Source organism: Fistularia commersonii, chromosome 27, assembly GCF_037954325.1.
Source record: "Fistularia commersonii isolate RoL2024-O1a breed Wild chromosome 27, RoL_Fcom_v1.0, whole genome shotgun sequence".
NCBI classification, from domain to species: Eukaryota; Metazoa; Chordata; class Actinopteri; order Syngnathiformes; family Fistulariidae; genus Fistularia; species Fistularia commersonii.
The window spans coordinates 975,845-996,121 of NC_141310.1; the positions used below are offsets into that span (position 1 = coordinate 975,845).

The 20,277-nt window shown below is 39.4% G+C and overlaps 1 protein-coding gene across 11 annotated transcripts in view; it reads right to left on the reverse strand.

The window, feature by feature from the left end:
* tjp1a (tight junction protein 1a) overlaps positions 1 to 20,277 on the reverse strand; it is a 101,478-nt gene that overhangs the window by 65,972 nt on the left and 15,229 nt on the right. For all 11 annotated transcript variants that reach the window (XM_086174589.1, XM_086174599.1, XM_086174593.1 and 8 more), the window contains exon 2: positions 7,957 to 8,170. In XM_086174589.1, coding sequence (XP_086030715.1) covers positions 7,957 to 8,170 — 214 coding nt within the window. The remainder of the gene's footprint in view (positions 1 to 7,956; positions 8,171 to 20,277) is intronic.

Genomic DNA, 20,277 nt, shown 5'->3' on the forward strand with positions numbered 1-20,277 from the left:
AGTGACAGTATAAAGGAGGCCCCATTAAAATACAAGCCAGAAAAAAATTTCTAAAATTTCTGCAATGGACATGACTACTTTAGCAACACTTGGAGAAGGGGTAAGTTCAATTTGATCAGGAAACAAAACATTATAGCATGAAAAAAATCCAGCAGAATATTCATATCATACACCACATCGTACAAAGGCAATGCAGTAGAAGACAAATGAATAACATTTGGCAGGGAATTATATTTGTCTGAGTCTCGGGTCCTCCCTGCCAAAGAAGCCATTGACCCATGGATGACAAAATCCCTATCACCTGACACATCAGTCAGTACCCACTTCCCTCCTCCCAACCTCCTCTCTCCCTTCTAGGAAAGTATCTCCAGTAAAAACATCCAACCTCATGAAGCAGTGAACCGATAGGAAGGGGCAGATCCTATATCTCTCTGCCATCTCAACAAAATAGAACAAAAACATAGGCAAGACACATTGCTGATTATACAATCTCCTCAGATTGTTTCCCTCAGTCAAGAAACATTAAAAACTTCAAATAATAAACATATTTTCATGTCTTTTCGAAAAGCAAGAACACACCAAATTCTTCCACAATATTTGGTTTGTTAGCTGGGAACACTGAAACCAGAAGATTACCTACCCTTTTTTCCTGAATTGTAATGTCAATTTCTCCTAATTAATCGTTCCGGGAGCATACCTGTATTTACCCTTAAAGTCACAGCGGAGCAACAACTGTGCATGCATCTGCAGAAGATTGTCAGCTGTTTTAATGTCAAAGAAATAATAATACTCACTTCATTGAAATTCTTTGGCCTGATTGATCATATGCCAGTTAAAGGATTCACACAACTAGATTTAAACATTTCACACAAAAAGTCTGACTTTTAAATCTTTTTTTAGAATGTTTGCTTTCTATTTCTGAGTATCAAAGCCCACAAGTATCCGATTCCAAGGATGAAAAGCAAATGCAAGAAATGCATGCAAAAGATAGAAGTGTAGCAGATGCAATCTGTAGTGAGAAAGAGCATCTTCTTGCATGAAACTACAAAATGGAGACTCAGTTTAAGGTCAGTGGTCTGTTGGTCAGTGTCATGATCGTTTGTGGCAAAACTCTGCCCCCTGCAGGAAGATTGTTTTAAGCGTTTCTGTTTTTTCAGTATAGTGCACATTATTTTTGAATTTCAATTAGACACCTCTATTAATGAGACACTATGGCAAAAAAGTCAAAAGCGCACAATGCAAAGTTAAGAATAAGATTATTTGTTTTGATAACTATTTGATTTCATACTGTCATTATATTTAAAAATAACCAACAATACACTCAAATGTTTGCATACTTGCTCTGCAATCCATTGTCTGCTGTTTATCCTTAGGGCCACAGGGAATGCTGGAGCCTATTCTAACTGCCATTGGGTGAGAGGCAGGGCACACGCTGGACTGGTCGCCGGTCAGTTGCAGGGCCACATATAGAAACAAATAACCATCCATCCATCCATCCATTGTCTACTGCTTATCCTACTCAGGGTCACCGGGGGATGCTGGAGCCTATCCCAGCCCCCATTGGGGGAGAGGCGGGGTACACCCTGGACTGGTCGCCAGTCAAACGCAATCCTCTCATCCTCTCATTCACACAACCGGGCAATTTTCCTAATTAACCTGCTGCCTCTTTTTAGACTCTGGGAAGAAACAAGAGAACCAGTAGGAAATCCTTGCACACACAGGTAGGACGTGCAAACTCCACACAGAAAGGTCCCCTGTCCGAACTGAACCAGGGTTCTCACTCACTTTTAGGCAGAATAACTAGCCATTGTGCCACTGTCTGCTTTGCCACGTGTGTCATAAATATGCAAAGTATTTATAGCTTTATTTATTGTAGTGAATGGTTGTTTGTCTCTGTATGAGGCCTTGCAGACGACTACCTCTTCCCAATGACAGCCAGGACAGGCTCCAGCATCCTTGCAACCCCGAGGGCAGGAAAAATGGTAGTGAGTGAATGAATTTAATTTTAGTTTAAACATGATATGAATGGATACCTATAAAAAAGATGAACATCTTAAAAAGTACAATCGGCACTGCACAAATATAGGAAGGATTAAGAACTGGTCTGAAAATAAGTCCAATCCTATACACTCAGCACTCGATGCTGTCTCTGACTACTTTAATGGACTCAGGCAAAGAGGCCATCAAAACTATGAAGGAGTTCATCCCACAGCAGGTAGTATCCTGAAATAGAAACTTTGATCCTAATAGTGCTTAACACAGCACTGAGCAGCCCCTGGCTCCTGACAAATACATTGCAAGAGCCCCCCTTTTCTAGTGCCAGCAGCCATCTCAAGGCATGCAAACACTGAGACAGACACACACATATGAGCATTGCAGGAGAGAAACACGCTCATATATCTCTATGTACCTGTCTGCTCTAATCAACCAATTTCCTTTCATCATTTCTTTTTCTTCCTCGCCCATCCAACGCTCATCTGCAAACAGATGCCAACGAGCTAGGTTACAGGCTAACATCATGACTTTCCTATAGATGTCCCTCTTTACAAAGATAAATATCTCTGGTGGTCGACTAAAATGAGGACAATAAAAGTCAAATGCGAAATGAGGTACCTCCATGAAGGGAAAAGCTTGAGGAAAGGAGATATTTCTTTTTCTGTGCAGCACTTCTGCAAAAAAGGGCAACAAACTCAGGAACATAAAATGTCAGCAGGGGATGCGTGCATTTGGGTTGAAAGAGATCAAGAATAAATTATACAGATTGCAAATGAGTTAAACATTTTGTTTTTACGATATTGTGTTATTTTGGCTGTTTTCATGATCAGGCTAATCTAATCTTCACCTAAATAGATGAATGGATGAAACATGGAAAGAAATGAGAAGAAGTTCTTTGGCCGCCTTATCTATACTTATCTTTGTTGGTTTGATTTTATTTTATTTTATACTTTTTCTTTTATTTTAATTTGTTTAAAAAATACCTATAGAGTATATTGAAAAATGTAATACACCGTACATTGCTAGTAGAACAAAGTCTCCATTTGCTAATCAGTTTTCTAAATGCTATTCATCAAACTTTAAAATATATCCCCATCTTTTCCTTTCTTTTCCTGTTTCCTAATGCCACAGCAAATCCTCAAACTGCTTTTCACCCTTTTCTCTGCATCCTCTTTTCTCACACCTACAAACTTCATTTCCTCTTTCACCTCATTCATAAATCTCCTTGTTGATCTTCCTCGGGGCCTGAGGCCCGGTTGTTCCAACCTCAGTATCCTTCTACCCATATATTCATTGTCCTTCAGATTTCAGATTTTTCACAATGTGGTACATGTTGTATTTTTAAATAATACTTTGCTCTGTAGCCACTGGAAACATTTAGAGATAGCTTTATAGCCCTTTCCAGACTTGTAAGCAGCCACAATGCACAGCAGAAACTTTAGAACAGCTTGGACTATTTTAAATGGTATAGAGACTTGGCTTTTCCCATAGAGTTTGACAGTTTGCAATGGGTATGAATAATTATGGACATGCAACTTTTTGTTCAAATGGAAATAAAATTATATAGAATATAAATATATATTTCCCAATATAATGTCCCTTGAACATTAGCATCTTTTGGCAAACTCCAAGGCATTTCCAATAAAAAAAAACTTGTTGGTTGAACAAAAGTAACTTTTCTAATTTAGGGCTTGGCTATATATGTATATACAGCATATAAACAGTGGAACCTTAACTTACGACTGCCCCGACTTTTGCTTTCTGATTCGAGCCAAGAACTGGCTCATAAACACAAACATCAAAAAACATGAGCAAGGTGTGCTTGTTGTCAACTTGTCCATGAAGAGATGGGGGAGCAGGAGACAACAGCAGCCAGGAATAAAATCACTAAATTAAGCTTTGCGATTGAGTGTAACATAGTTAGCAAGTTAAATTTAGTAATACTTTCTACCATTAAGTGTGGTATTGTCCAGCATCTATTTTTTTTTTTTTTAAGTTTATTAGGAAAGTGTACAATTACATTAAGCACAGAGGCAGAGATGTTTGTACCAGATTATAGCTCATAGCTAATTTCCATCTGTAGTCCTGGGAATACAATACAAATATAAAACTGTACAAATAGACAATATATATAAAATATACAAATAGGCAATAACATATATATGAAATATATATAAAATATACCAATAGGCAATAAAATAACTATACAATATATAAACAGGCAATAAAATAAGTGAAACCCATCTTCATCTGATCTTTAAGGTAAATACACACTCAATAAATCCAGCTTATTTCTTCTTTCTCTTTTATTATGTTTTTTTTTTTTTTTTTACCTTGCTCATTAGCTTTATTCCTCTCTGGTTGCCAAATCCTGTATATCTAACTTGCACTTTAAACATTTGTGACCAGCACTTGTTCCCCATTCCCTAAGTAGTCTCTTACTTTCTGAGAACTTGTTGAATGACCTGGCCAACTCTGTCCCACCATCCTCTCTTAGATACTCCTATACCGCCACAGGTTTTCATTGACTTCAGTGCACTCCTCATTTCACAATTACTGATCTCTGCTACTTAATGGTTCACAATTGTTATCTCTCATACCTTTTATTCTCTCTCATTTTCCTCATTCATCACGTCATCTTCCTGACTATTCTCTTCAGTCCCCTTAGGGTTCCACTTCTTCGCGAACCTCTTTCCCTGTATATACTCCAGCATCTTTGCCAGTTTCCCTTATCAACTTTTCTTCCAGATGACGCACCAAGTACTCATCTACCAGTCCACCTAATCACATTAGTTGCAGTTGGCCAGTCAACTGGAAGCTCCTCAGGTACACCCAGAATCTCTTAATTCCTCCCTGAAAATAACTCACGCAACAAACATCACCAACCTCTTTTTGCAGTCACTGATCTTCAAATTACAGTTTATCATCTATGGAAGATGAAGTCCACCTGTCAGTTTCCATCTCAACTCTTGTCAGTTACCCAGTTCACTTTGATTTACATACTTAGTTTGGCATAGGTTTTATGTTGGATGCCCTTCCTGACACAACCCTTTGCATTTATCTGGACACGGGGCCGACACAAGCAGGACACTGGCTTGTGCCCCTTGGGGCTACATTTGCTTTTAGATGATATACTGTTCTGTGTTCAGTTCAAGCACTTAGACAAGAGAGAAGATGGAAGCCTAGAGGAAACAGGGACCAGTGTTAAATGACAGCTAAATTAACAACAAACATGACGGGTTGTGAAAATCACATTGGACATACTGCCAGCAACTGAGCATTGGAAAATTTTGAAAAATTGAATAAAACCTTATCTTTGCTGACGACCTTTAATTCCAGACTGAATAGCAGTGTTATATATTTTCAAACAGAAACAGCAAGTTGTCTTTTTATGTAAAACAACTCCATTACTCACTATATCTGATTTGTCAACCGTAAACAATGCTTCCAGTTATTTTATACTGACAGTTTTGAGCAAAAAAGAGCCGTAATATTATGGAAAGCAATGTGCAAGCAAAGAGCATGTAAATGAGAACAACAGGCTATTTTTAATCAACTGTTGCAAAGGAATCAATATTGCAGACAATAGGCAACACTGAGCTTGTGGCTAAATTTAGTAAAGACCAATGCTTCTCCAAAAGACAACCTCCAAAAATACATTTCCTTCGATCTCGCCTTGTCTGCCTTCTTTCCTCTCACGCCCTCTATGTGAATGTCTTGTGTTTTTTCCTTAATGCTTCACTCTGCACTCTTCCATCCCACTCTTCACCTGTGCCCATCTGAGAAATGCTGACTTGCAGACACTGTAATGCTATGAATCAATACCAAGCAAGACCTCTGGACATACTAATATGAGGATATGGCCCTCCATTGAAGTCAGACACTCTCTCAAATTTATATATTCATTCACACACACACACACGCACACACACGAACACACACACACACACACACACACACACACACACACACACACACACACACACAACACAAGGATTGATTAATGCAATTAAAGCTCTTCTGTATGACCTTGTGTTAAAGCCTTCTCATAGAACAAACATTAATTCAGCCTGTGCCTCCAGTCTGACATTACATATGCATAGTGCCATCAGATGAGCTACCATGAAGGTGGGTAGTATGCCGTTATGCAGATTGCAAAGTGGTACAACTGAAATCTTTGGAAGATTTATTTGAAATATAATGAATGTGTTTGTTTTACATAATTTGTTTTATATCAAAATCAAGTGTCTTTTTTTGATATTGTATTTTATTTTAATTGTATATATCTACTTTTATTTTCACTAAGAATGATTGATAAAAATGGTATAAAAAAATAAAAAGAAAGGAACATTAAAATAATAAACGAAACGAAACGAAACGAAACGAAACGAAACAAAACAAAACAAAACAAAACAAAACAAAACAAAAACAAAACAAATCTTCATGTGTAAAACAACATCTACTTTTCACAACTTGCTGAATTATATACCTCTCACCTGACCCTAATAATCACCATGAGGGATAAGATTTTATCTTTTTGGCGCCAATAAAACTGAGATAGCATTTAACTTGCACTCACAACATGCTCTCAACAGGCAAACCACTGCAAATGTTAAAACAGTAATTTGCAAGTGTTAAACAGTAATTTAGGGCAGACAGGGGACTGCCAAGTTATGAAGTTATGTTCTGCTCTGACCTTTTGCCTTTTTTTTATCTGTGATATTTTTGGACCTGTTTCTGAATTACAAACTGACAGGAAACTTCACATCAATGATCAATCAAAGTGACAAACTCAGTTGAAGAGACTTGGAACAACATGAGGAGGATGATGGGGGCGGTTGAGGAGAAATCACATTGTAAACATTCATCGAGGAAGACACATCTATCTACCAAGGATCGAGACATCAAAATGGCATTGTGGGGAAGAGGAGAAACTACATAGCTACTGTATGTGCAGGAGAGATTTATCTCTTTGTCAACTGTGGACAGATGGCTTACCATGGATGCATTAGTTGCAAGTTGGCACACTTATTGAACCTTGAATATTGTTTGTGTTCCCACAAGCTGAACTACTCACTTCTCTCATGAATACATTTAAGCACACAGGCACACACAATAAACAAGAGCACGCGTGCACACACACAAACATACACTCACATGCAATCGCAAACCAGTGGGGAGTGGCACAAAGGCATTGTAGTCCCAGAGTTAGTAGCTTTTTTTAGCTCCAAGCAGCTTATTCAATCATTTATCAGATTAATAGTTTTCATGAAAATAAACCTGTCATAGTGAGAGACATATGGAATGTGTTAAACTGTACCCATCTGAATGGCAAAGGAAACATTAAATAATCCAAAGTCATCCTTTTTGTGGGCATATGTGCATGCTAGAACTCATGATAAATCTAAAGGAAGCTACGAGGTCCATTAAATGCCGTATCATTTACTTCATACTTGATTCATGGCTTATACTTGGTTGCTTATTTAATATATCCATGAAGTACTAATGATTTCATTTAGGGTATTACTGAAAGTTCACTCCACTACACTACCAAATAGTTGAAAATCATCAACCTATTATGGGATAGAAAATTAAATACAATGTGCTTTCAGTGATTCCAATAGATTTTCAGGACTGTCTCAGAAAATTAGAATATTGTGATAAAGTTCTTCATCTTCTGTAATGCAATTACAAAAACAAAAATGTCATACATTCTGGATTCATTACAAATCAACTGACATATTGCAAGCCTTTTATTATGTTAATATTGCTGATTATGGCTTACATCTTAAGAAAACTCAAAAATCCTATCTCAAACTATTGGAATATGATGAAAAAGTCATTTTTGTTTTTTAATTGCATTACAAAAGATAAAAAACTTAGCCACAATTTCTAATTTTCTGAGACAGTCTTGTATGTTGGTGAAAAAAACAAGTGATTTAAGTGTTAAGAGAGCCTTACGTTGGATTCTAGAGGGTCGATGCTGTCTAGGCTCTTGCTGCGGTGAATGCGACCTTTGATGCGTCGTAAGGAAGGCTTCCCCCTGCTAATGGGCAATGAAAGGGTGGAAGTGGCAGGCACTGACATAGCAACAGCACCACCAGTAGCACCAATAGGCTCATCTGAACACTCGGGAGCAGCTGAGGGGGATGTTTCTCCATCTGACGGGGTCACCCTGCAACAGAAGAATAGGGACAAATTATGCCTGAGAAAAAAGATTAAGAAGCCGTATGTAATGAGTGACTTGAACACTTTTCAAAACATATCAGAGCATATATGGGACAAAAAAAAACCAAGTGTTAGCTGCAGTACACCCTTTTGCTTCATTTTATATGTGATTGGTTGTTTTTTTCTCTGGAATTGGCTAAAATTACCTTTGAGTAACAATTAGATCATTATCTGTAACTCAACTGTTACCGTAAATTCTTGGATGCTTCTTCTCAAATATTATGTCACAAGCAGTTCTCAAATCTTCCCCAATAAGACCTTAATGTTTAGGATTGGGTTCTTTTTAATAAATATTACACAACTTTGGAAAAAGACAATGAGTTTTATACAATACTAAAATTTTCTTTTATTAACAAGCCAAGTATATCAAAGAAGTTTCGGTTTACTTTGAGCCTTGAACGTCAGTGTTTTCCTTTACTCTCGGGGTGATGTTACCATATCCAATAAAAAGACAGACGGATGAACGGCAAATGGGCGGACGGACCGACGGGCAACAGACAGACATAGATGGATGGATGGATGGATGGATGGATGGATGGATGGATGGATGGATGGATGGATGGATAGATAGATAGATAGATAGATAGATAGATAGATAGATAGATAGATAGATAGATAGATAGATAGATAGATAGATAGATAGATAGATAGATAGATAGATAGAGTTTATCAATCCCTAAAGGAAATTCATTTGATTGCTAGTATATTCTCAGAAAATAAAAAGGTTGCGAAAAAAATAGCCCTAGCTCTAGATAAGATAAACAGAACAGTACCAGAAAAGGAATAAAATATATTTAGAAGGGGGGTGGATACGTTTCTCATAGTATATGCCACACACTTATCAGAACCTTAATTAAAATTGTAATGTGTAATATAGAAGGACATAAAGAAACTGGATGGATCAAAGTGGGTTGATATTTGATTTTTAAAGGATGCTCCTGTCCTGTGGGGGTATTGGAGTATGTATGTTAGTGAGAAGCCTGTAGATGGATAGTTATAGAGTCCACTTGTCTTCTATCACCACCCCACAATGACCCTGCTGTGCTGGGTAAACAGAGCTACAGAGAAAGGTTAATGGCTATGGAATTGTGCAATACAGTGTGATTTTAAAGAAATGATGTTGATAAAATACAAAATACAAGAGCATTATTAAACATTCGGAAGACAAGCAGCTAAAAAGAAAACGTTCTGCCAAGGTCACTGCATGTCCTCAGGTTGGTCTTGATTGTGTCCATCGGTTTCCATTTTAGTGTCCATGTGTATATACAGTCTGTGTTTCCCTTTGCCCTGAGGTGGTTTTTCTGGGTCCTATCTTCCTGCTCCTTGCCAGAGTCAGATTTTTCACTATTTGGATTTGTGACTCCCATGAACCTTGTCAGAGCTGCTTATTGTGACTAATTTCCCTTGCATTTTTGTGTTACGAAATTCTTTAGTTGTTACTTTGCTTCAAATTCAGTTTTGCATGAGTTCTATGTTTGATGGCCTTTTCCACTACGAGAGATTTTCTCTTTTCGCTTTTCTGCGAGTCATGCGTTTGGGTTCTCAATTTTGCCTAGTCATCCTTGCCAGAGTGAGACAGTCACCTGATTCCACATGACAATCTTCAGGATACAAAGAGTCACTTTACTCCTGCCAGCATATCTGGGAAACACTGTTATTGGCAACAAAGACTATGACAAGCATTTCTCAGGTTTAATAGAGAACAGATATCTGTCATATTTAGTATTAAGGTTTACGAAAGGTTAAAAAAAGATAATTTGACAATGAACATGGACAAAAATGATGAAAATATCACTTAAACAATTTCACATGTTTTGTCCAAGCTCTTATGCAAAAGAAAGCCACAAAGGTAAAGCCATAAGTTTTCATCTCACTTGTAACATACAGTATATAGTCAAAACTAATCATTTCTGAACTAGACAAAACTCGAACTAAATTAAAATAAGCCCCCAGCAGTCAGATCATGTGTGAGCAGCACAACTTATGAATTAAATATGTAAAGGTTAATGTGTCTTGGGTCATGCCCTGACTTCTTTTGTGTACCAAATGTAAATGAACATTAAGCTGACAAAGGTTGTTTGGATTCAGTTTTGTTCTGTAACAAAATTTGCATACAACATTACTTATTTTATTACTGTTCCCTCTGAAATATCAAAGCAGGGCTGCTCCATAGATGTTTCGGTGTCCTTGAGAGCCTACTTCAAAAGGATGCTTAGTATAAAAATAGAATAAAATTGGCCATCGACTAAGCTTTTGAATACAATGCACACAAATGCCAAATCCACAGCTGTTTTACTCGTATTAAAAATGCCCTGGAGCATTATTGGGTCTTAAGCTATTGATCCAATCAAGGTGTTTATAGCTATAAAAGACGATGTCAAAGGGGACATTCAGGCGAGCCATTTACAGGTTCAGTGTCCTGCTCACCATCACTTGGTAGGCTTAGAGGAGAACAGAAATCGGACCAAGAATGTTCAGTTCCAACACAGACCACTCCAACTGCCTGTGCAACACTACAGCCCCTTTCATCACCTTGAGGCTTTCAATGCAATTTACACTCATTCAAAAATGGTGGTTGCCATGCAAGGCGCTAAACACACCAGTGTCTTGTACACCTTGACAATAAGCTGGACTGGTCTGCTAATTCAGATGTACTCTACAAGAAAGGGCGGAGCAGGCTCTACTTCCTGTGCAGGCTGAAATCCTTCAATGCCTGCAACAAACTCTTGCTGATGTTCTACCAGTCTGTTATGGCCAGTGTGCTGGAGAGGAAGCCAGGGTCTGTGGTGGCCATGGAGCTGAAGACTCTCACTACAACAGCTGAGAGGAGGACCCTGAGCACACTGCAGTCTATACAGGACAATGACCACCACGCCCTGCATCCCATCTTCACCTATCAAAGGAGTTTGTTTAGCCACAAATTCCGGTCCCTTTCCTGCAGGACAGACAGGCTGCGAAGGTCCTTTGTCCCCAGGGCCATACAGTTGTTCAACAACACAGAAGGAGTTGAGCATAATGGACTGGTCTGCATGAGCACCCCCACCTTGGATTACTGCAAGACACCTCATCAGGACACTTTTCCTACCTTGTTGGATTATTATTATTATTACTTATTATTTTTATATTTTTTCTCCCAAGTGACTGGTTGTATGTATGCAGATGTGTGCAATATGTTTGATATGTGCAGTGTGCATAATGTGTATGCTGCTAGACACCTTAATTTCCTTTGGGATCAATAAAGTACCTCTACTCTACTTTAGCATGCAGACAGGACAAACTGTGAATCAGACAGCCAACCTTCACATTAGAGGGATGGCCACTCTTCCAACTGAGTCATAACCAATCCCATCATCATCACGTGTCTCTCTTTGAAACATTACTGTGTAACATCAAAGAAAAAGAAAAACATTTGTTATTGAGTCAATCTCGTGTCCTCCAACACAGTATTTGCATACTTCTTGGCAGTATTGTAAAATTAAAGATACTTTTTGGTAAAAAACATAAAAAAATAATTACTGACTACCTATGCTCATATATAGTGTATACAAACAAACACATATATATTATATGTGCGTATATATATTGTATATATATTGTATAAATACACACACAATTTTCACAGGGCATTTCAACCATTAACCACAACGCCCTCCAGTTGACAGGTCGGGAGTGGTGACCGCTGCCCACCTCCTTCTGGCTAAAGTGAGATCGACGCTCCCGCTGCTGCCTCCCCTCACCTACGAACAGCTGCCTTCCTCTCTCTGAATGCTATTCCAAGGGCTATGAGCATCTTCCACACAGACTTTGCCTGGAAACCCATACATCTGTCCGCAACTGGGAATGGCCCAGCCTGCCACCCTGGCCCTACACTGCTTAATGAGGTCTTATAGGCCTCCATCTCCCCACCGGACTGTCAGTTCAATCAGGATGATCGTCCCTCCCCCCTCAGACCATAAGACCACTCCCGGCCACACCAGTGTTTGAATAACCTGGGGAAGGGGAGTCTCCTCATCTCCCAGGATTGTGCTCTTTTTGGTCTTCTCCGGGGCAAGTGATTTCATAATAATTTATCTTTTATTAATCTCCGTGGGGAAATAAATTCTCTGCAATCACCCATCAGTTAGCATGGTGTCAACCAATGCCAGGAGAGCAAATAGGGGTTCCGTGTCTTGCTCAACAACATTTCTGTACGCTTTTTCTTTCTCTCTCGCTGAAGAATCTTGGGATTGCTCCTCTCCCCTTACAAAGCCTACACATTAGGTCTACTGTCACTCCCCATCTGAGGAGATTTGTTGGTTTGGAAGTGAATTTTCACCTGGTCCCAAGCCCGGATAAATAAAGAGGGTTGCGTCAGGAAGGGCATCCCGTGTGAAGCTTTTGCCAAAACCAAACATGTGACTCAAATGTAATAATCTCATACTGGATCGGTCGAGGACTAGGTTAACAACGACTGCCATTAGTACCGTTGGCCTACAGGGTACCAATGGAAACTGGGCAACTGTAGGCCAAAGAAGAAGAGGAGGATGGCGTGTTCAGAAGCAGAGAGAGAAGAGGAAAGGCAGGAGTCTGGCACTGAGAGTAGGGACTTTGAATATCACGACTATGACCGGAAAAGGTAGAAAGTTTGTTGATATGATGCAGAGAAGGCGTCCAGGAGACCAGATGGAAAGGTAGTAAGGCTAGAAGCTTAGGCTTTCAGTTGTACTATCATGGTACCGACAGGAAGAGAAATGGAGTAGGAGTTATCTTGAAGAAGGAGTTTGTTAGGAATGTTCTGGAGGTGAAAAGAATGTCAGATAGACTTTTGAGTCTGAAATTGGAAATGGAAGGTGTGATGCTTGATGTTGTTAGTGGCTATGCCCCCGCAGGTGGGATGTGAGTTTAAGGAGAAGTAGAAGTTCTAGAATGAGATAGATGAAATGATGCAGAATATCCCTAGCGATGAAAGAGTGGTAACTGGTGCAGGCAATAGAGGGGATGAAGGAGTGATGGGCAGATTTGGTATACAGGATATGAACGCAGAGGGACAAATGGTGGTAGACTTTGCAAAAAGGATGGAAATGACTGTAACGAACCCTTTTTTCCAGAAAAGACAGGAACATGGGGTAACTTATAAGAGTGGAGGTAGGAGCACGCAGGTTGACTACATCTTGTATAGATGAGGTAACCTGAAAGAGATCAGTGACTACAAAGTAGCTGTGGGTGAGAGTGTGGCCAGACAGCATAGAATGGTGGTTTGCAGTATGACTGGTGACAAGGAAGATCAAGAGGACAAAGGCAGAGAAGAGGCAAAAGTGGTGAAAGCTGAAAAGGGAGGAGTGCTGTATAGTTTTCTGGGAGGAGTTGAGAAAGGCTCTGGGTCAGGGAGAGCTTTGAGAGGATTGGACAACAACAGGTAGTGTTATCAGGGAGACAGGTAGGAGACTACTTGGTGTGACATCTAGAAGGAAAATAGATAAAGAGACTTGGTGGTGGAATGAGGACGTGCAGGAGTATATAAATAGAAAGCTGTTAGCAAAAAAGAGGTGGGACACTGAGAGGACTGAAGAGAATAGACAGGAGTAAAGGGAGATACAACGTAAGGTAAAGATAGAGGTAGCAAAGGCAATATAGGGCGTACAATGACTTGTATGCTCAGTTGGACAGTAAGGAGGGAGAAAATGATCTACACAGGTTGGTGAAACAGAGAGATAAAGATGGAAAGGATGTACAAGAGGTCCAGGTGATCAAGAGTGAGAGTGAAATGTATTGACAGATGCTAGAAGAGTGATGGGAAAATGGAAAGGTACTTTGAAGAGATGATGAATGTGGAAAATGAAAGAGAGGCAACGGTGGTAGATGAGATGATTATTGTAGACCACAAAGTAGCAGAGATTAGTAAAAGTGAAGTGAGGAAGGCAATGAAGAGGATGAAGAGTGGCAAGGCAGTTAGCCCGGATGATACACCTGTGGAGGTGTGAAAGTGTCTTGGAGAGGCAGCGGTAGAGATACTGACTCTATTATTCAACAGGATCTTAGAGAGTGAGTGAGAGTTGTGATATGTAGTGAGAGCAGAGAACAGGTTGAGAAAAATCTAGAGAGGTGGAGGTATGTGCTGGAAAAGAGAGGAATGAAAGTTAGTCGCAGCACGATAGAGTATATCTGTGTGAATGAGATGAACTCAGGTGGAACGGTGAGGCTCCAGGGAGAGAAGATCAAGAAGTTGGAGGATTTCAGGTACTTTGGGTCAACAGTCCAGAGCAACGGTGAGTGTGGAAAAGAGGTGAAGGGACAGGTTCAAGCAGGTTGGAATGGGTGGAGAAAAGTGTCAGGGGTACTATGTGATAGAAGACTATCAGCCAGAATGAAAGGAAAAATGTACAAGGCAGTGGGGAGACCAGCAATGCTCTATGGACTAGAAACAGTTACAATGACCAAAAGACAGGAGGCAGAGCTGGAGGTCACAGAGAAGAAGATGTTGAGGTTCTCTTTAGGAGTGAGCAGGATGGATGGGATCAGGAATGAGTCTATTAGAGGAACAGCACATGTCGGTTGTTTTGCAGAGAAGGTCAGAGAAACCAGACTGAGATGGTTTGGTCATGTACAGAGGGGGGATAGTGAATATATTGGCTGGAATTGGAGCTGCCAGGCAGGAGGTCTGGAGGAAGACTAAAGAGAAGATTTATGGACTTAGTGAGAGAAGATATGAAGGTAGTTGGTGTGAGAGAGGAGGAAACAGAGAATACGGTTAGTTGGGGAAAGTTGATTCGCTGTGGCGAGCCCTGAAGGAAAAGGTGAAAGGAGGAGAAGAAGAAGAAGAAGAAGAAGAAGAAGAAGAAGAAGAAGAAGAAGAAGAAGAAGAAGAAGAAGAAGAAGAAGAAGGAGAGGCTGTCAAGAGTACTTTATAGATTGTTAGTAGCCACATTAATCTTGGTAGCAGACAGTGCTGGAAGAGCTAGTCCTTGATCTTTTCTGGTAATCATAATCCCCCGATCTTCTCCAACCGTTCATCTGCCTTTCTCTGTCCAAGCAGCATTGCATCCGTCAATCAGAGATGCACAGTAACATTTTCTTAGGCACTTAATTGGCACTTAATTCATCCAAGTCCACGTTGCCACATCATCAAGTGCCTTCAGGATCCATCTTGTTTACACAAGATGTTGTAACAAGTTGTTATGGTAAAGTCATCCATAAAGTCTCTTACTGGAGGTTGGCCTGTGCTGAACTGCATTGATGCCCCTCTGAGATTCCTTCCCTGCAAGCTGTTATGAGCAGGTTCATTCTCATGACACGGCATGGGGGAGATAGTGCAGCCTTTTTGAACCATAGCTTGAATCCTCTGAAGTCGCTGCTAATCATTCCCCTGATGTGGTGAGGGATATGGTAGTGTTCCATAGCTGCAGTGATGAGGTCATGTGGGATTGATCCATAGCCAGGTCAAGCCAAACAACCATTAGATTTCCTTCAGTCTTCTTGGCCTCCTGGATTAGCTGGTTGAGGACACCCCTATGATCCAAGCACCCCGAGAATCCTGGAATGCCGTCCTTCTGGACTGAAGTGTCGTCATACGTGTTCTTTACCATGTAGGTAATCATCCAATTTGCCAGGACAGAGAAGAATATCTCACATTCAACACAGGGGAGAAATGGTTCGGAACTGGCTGACGTCAAAGGAGTCTGTTTCCTAGGATATGAGACACCCCTACGCTGCTTTACAGGATGGTGGAATGATGTCTTTTGTTCATATTCTCTGCAGCAGTTTCCGTATCCTGCAGAAGAGGATACTTTTGTATACTTTATCAGGTATAGCACTTGGTCCTGGGGCAGATGCTGAATGAGCTTCCTGCACAATGTCCTGGACTTCATTCCATGTCGGTTCACTGGTATCAAGCTCTCCCTCAGTTCTGCTGATCTTTGGGTGTGCACTAAAGGCTTGCTTCCTGAGGGTGTCACTGTGGTTTACCTTGAGGAACTTTTCAATGACTTCCTAAGGGCTGGCCAATCTTCAAGATCTTGCCTCCCCAGACAGTTTTGGTAAACCTGTATTGGTCCTTAATGCACTGAGCTTGCTTGGCCTCCTTCTCCTCCCTCAGTTTCAGAGATGTTTCTGGCCTTCTCAGTCCGCAGAGATGCCGTCGAAGTCCACTGGTTAGATCTTTTGAAGACTCCTATTCTTCACCACATGCTGTTTTGAACTGCTTGATGAGAGTCTTGATCTCCTCGGTTGCAGGATCTCTCTAGCCCACCTGTTTGGCTGATTTCCTTGAGTTCTGCTGTTGCCCTTTATCTCTTCTGTGCCAAAGCCCTCTCTGGCCATGGTGAAGATGATTGTTGACACGCTGTTGATTTTCTTTCTTGGTTGCTCCTACCAATGTGCCCTAAAGAACTCTATCTAGGTCATTGTCTAGTTGGTTCCATGCATTACAGAATTCCCCTTCTCTAAAATAGGATGGATGAATGAAGTAGTATTAGAAGAGTCCCTATTGTGGCTTAGAAATGGAGCAGGTACTGAGACCTTTCAGAGGTACTGAGAGGTCTCCTGACAAATTCTAATACTCAAATTAGAATCCATGATCAGATAGATTTGACCATTTTCTTCACTAATCTGTCCTCTCCTACATCATCGACATGAATATGTATTTGTTCAAAGCCAAAACAAGTGTGTATCTTACAGTAACAGTAAGATACACACATTAGTACTTAGTTGAGGATTTAATTTACACATCCAGTCATCTTATGGATCTTTGAATGTTTAAACAGCACTAACAACTACACAACTTCAAGAATGAGTGAAACAAAATTATTATGCCTGTGAGAATTAAGAAGGGGTGGATTCAGCTTGCGGATAACTAAGTTTCATTCCATTTTCAATCAGATTTTATATTAAGACAGTTTATATTAAGACAGTGTCTTCATGTTAACACTGATCAGTTTATACAATCTTTAAAAATATGTGTTTAAAATAATGGTCATGAGTTTAGCTTTACAAAAACAATATTAGCCATGAAGGTCTGTAGGAAGCTATTCCCTTGCTTATAACTTCCAGGAACATTTTATATGGCTGTAACACAGACTAACAAAAATGTTTTATTGGGAAAAAACAGAAAATCAGAAACATAACCTTTTGATCTCACGTGTGGTCCAAGGAAGCAATTAAACTATCAGGCTACAAATAAAAAAGCTGTTGTGTTCCAGGGGCATGACTCCTCACTTGCAGTTGAAAACTGAATGATTTATTGTCAGTGATGCTGCAGGATTTTTTGGTTGATATTCTGATATTAAGCACAGACTGACTATCAGTACAGGAGTATTTAGTATTTCACTTTCAACTGCCTCTGGAGTAATATGCAGACTTAAACGCACTCAAAAAGTATGCCATAAACTAAATAGGGAAAAACAACAAATAATCCACATCTTGCAGCATAAAACCAAGAAATGTCATGAAACGCTGTGCCTGCCTGCAGTAAGATGTATCTAAATATTACATGAGACTTCATCCAAAAATAGTGTCTCCCTCCTGCCCCGGATTTTAGAGGTCAGAAGCAAAGCATTCTAGATGACCTTATTGCCAAGTCCCAGAATTGTATACATCAACATTTACTGTAATCATGTATCAAAAAAAATTACATACATTTTTTTCATTTGCTTACATGGTAGATGTTGTCAACCCGCTAAAAGCATTAAAAGGAATTATATGAAAATCAGTTTTAACAAGAATATGGTCTGAATGAAAAAATATACTTGGGGACTTGAGTTGCATGACTTTGAATCAAGGTGCAAGATGGATCATTTAAGACCCTGCATGAAATTAATAATCACAGAATATTTGTAACCTAAATTCAACATAAAATAATTTATGAATTCAAATGGACAAGAGCTTTTTGACTTAAATGACCACTCTCAAAATCCAATCAAACTCCTCTCCATAAGCTCAATAAAAAAGAGCAGATATATGCAAAACAAGGTCTTTTAAACCCATTAACAGGTAGTTAATTTATTTCAATGGTGTATTGAAAAAAAACACCCTGATTTGTTGGCACTATGAAACTACACTTGCCTCTCTCATTATTCAAAACATTTTAAAAGTGAGGAACAAAACAAACCTCCTTGGGCGTTTTTTTTTTTTTTATTGAAACACCCTGCAAGTGAAATCAGGAAGTCTGGTGGAAAAAAGTCAGTGAAGAAGAAGATTAAGTGAAATTAACATTAAAAAAAAAAGCAATAAAATTTAGCGATAAATTCAGCAATAAATTAGCATTAAGTGTGTAGAAATTAAGTGAAGCAATAAAGCACTAAATGAATAACTCTCCTAAACTCCTCTGCGAGTCTCCGCTACGGTTACCAGAATCTTCATCTGATCTTCAAGGTAAAAACACAAAAGCTGTTTATTTCTATTTATTTGCAGTTGATAGCGCTCCTGCTTCACACCAAGATTTTTTGCCAATTAAGCTGCTGCATAATTTTGGACGATAGGAAATCAGAGAACCTGGAGGAAACCCACATGGAGACACGGGGAGATGATGCAAACTCCACACAGAGAGGTCCCTTAATAAAGAACATTTTTCTTATTAAAAAACATGTTACAAAATAATTTATGTCGTTTTCGGGGCTGGAATGTATTAATAGCATTTCAATTCTTTTTAATGGGGAAATTTTATTTAATATTTAAGCGTGAGTTACGAGCTTGGTCACAAAACAAATTTAGCTCTTACGTCAAGGTATTACTGTAGAATATTTCACTGTAAAAATGACTGATTGAGAGCATTTCAGGTTATATGTAGTTCACTAAAAGAACGGTAAATGATTTACTTGCCTAATACATATAGCACATATGTATACCATGTCTGGAAGCATGCCTCATACATACAGCACATAGCGAGGGGTGCAAGGCAGATTTAAGTTTCCAGAAAACCTGGTTTAGCTTAATGAGGACAACTGGGACAGCAAAACAGTATGTGGTCTTCCTATGAAGACATCTTCACCTGTGCTCGTGGAGAGAAAACATGATATACTATCAACTTTCTTAAACTACACTGCTTTTTTTCCTACAAACACTAGGCCATGATCTAAATCAAATTATAATGAATATACAATTTGTTGATATGGCTTAAATGACATGAAGTTATCTGAAACAGCATCTCAGATTCGAGCTTTTTCGATTTATACTCTTAAACCTTTTCAACAAGGGGGTTTTGAGACATGAACAGATAGACCATGATGTAAAGGGACAAAGGACATAGGGGCATAGTCAGTACATAGCTCAGAGGTAGTCCTGACTGCTTAATAATGCCTGACTGTTCAGCTGGAAGCGATAATAGTCAATGGGTATGCATCATGCTGCTCACAGGCCAGACACCCACTTCAGGGCACTTGTGGTGACAAGAGGTATATGACACATCCAACTTCAGTTGGACACCCTTCCCTAAAGAGAATAATGAGTAATATTAAGTTCTTGTTTACAGGAACCATCATAAAAAGTCTCGAGTATTAGAATTAGCGTTTTACCCATAATGGCAAGAAAACCGATGTCTACACATTTATGGTTCAGAGAAGTTAACGTATCAGCTTGAGCTTATAGAATATTACCATGGCACTGTTTAATCTCCATGAGTGAAATGTACCAATTGTGCTGTTATGATCATTATGGCTTTGAGATTTCAGTACAAAATCCATTTTCTGTATTTGTATCATTTCTTTTGAGACAAATTTAATGAATTCCTCCTAAAGTACGCCTCAGGTATGGGATTTAAGGTGACAATCAAGCACAACTGTCAATCCTCCAGCTTTGGCCATCCTAGAAATGAGAAATCTATGGAAACTGATTCAAGTCTGTTATTGAAATGAAAGCAACCCAGGAACCAAAAATTGGGACCAAATCAGTCTTTGATTACACCAGACAGATGGATAAGATTAGGCATATGGCATATATCCAACATGGTAGGACTACAGTGACATTTAACCCCAGCATAGAGAAGGGTGATGTGAACAGCTCAAACCCTTTCACTATTTGAAAGACATCAATACATACAGTACTGATCTCTACATCAAAACATTTCAAATAGCATGATGTGCTGGG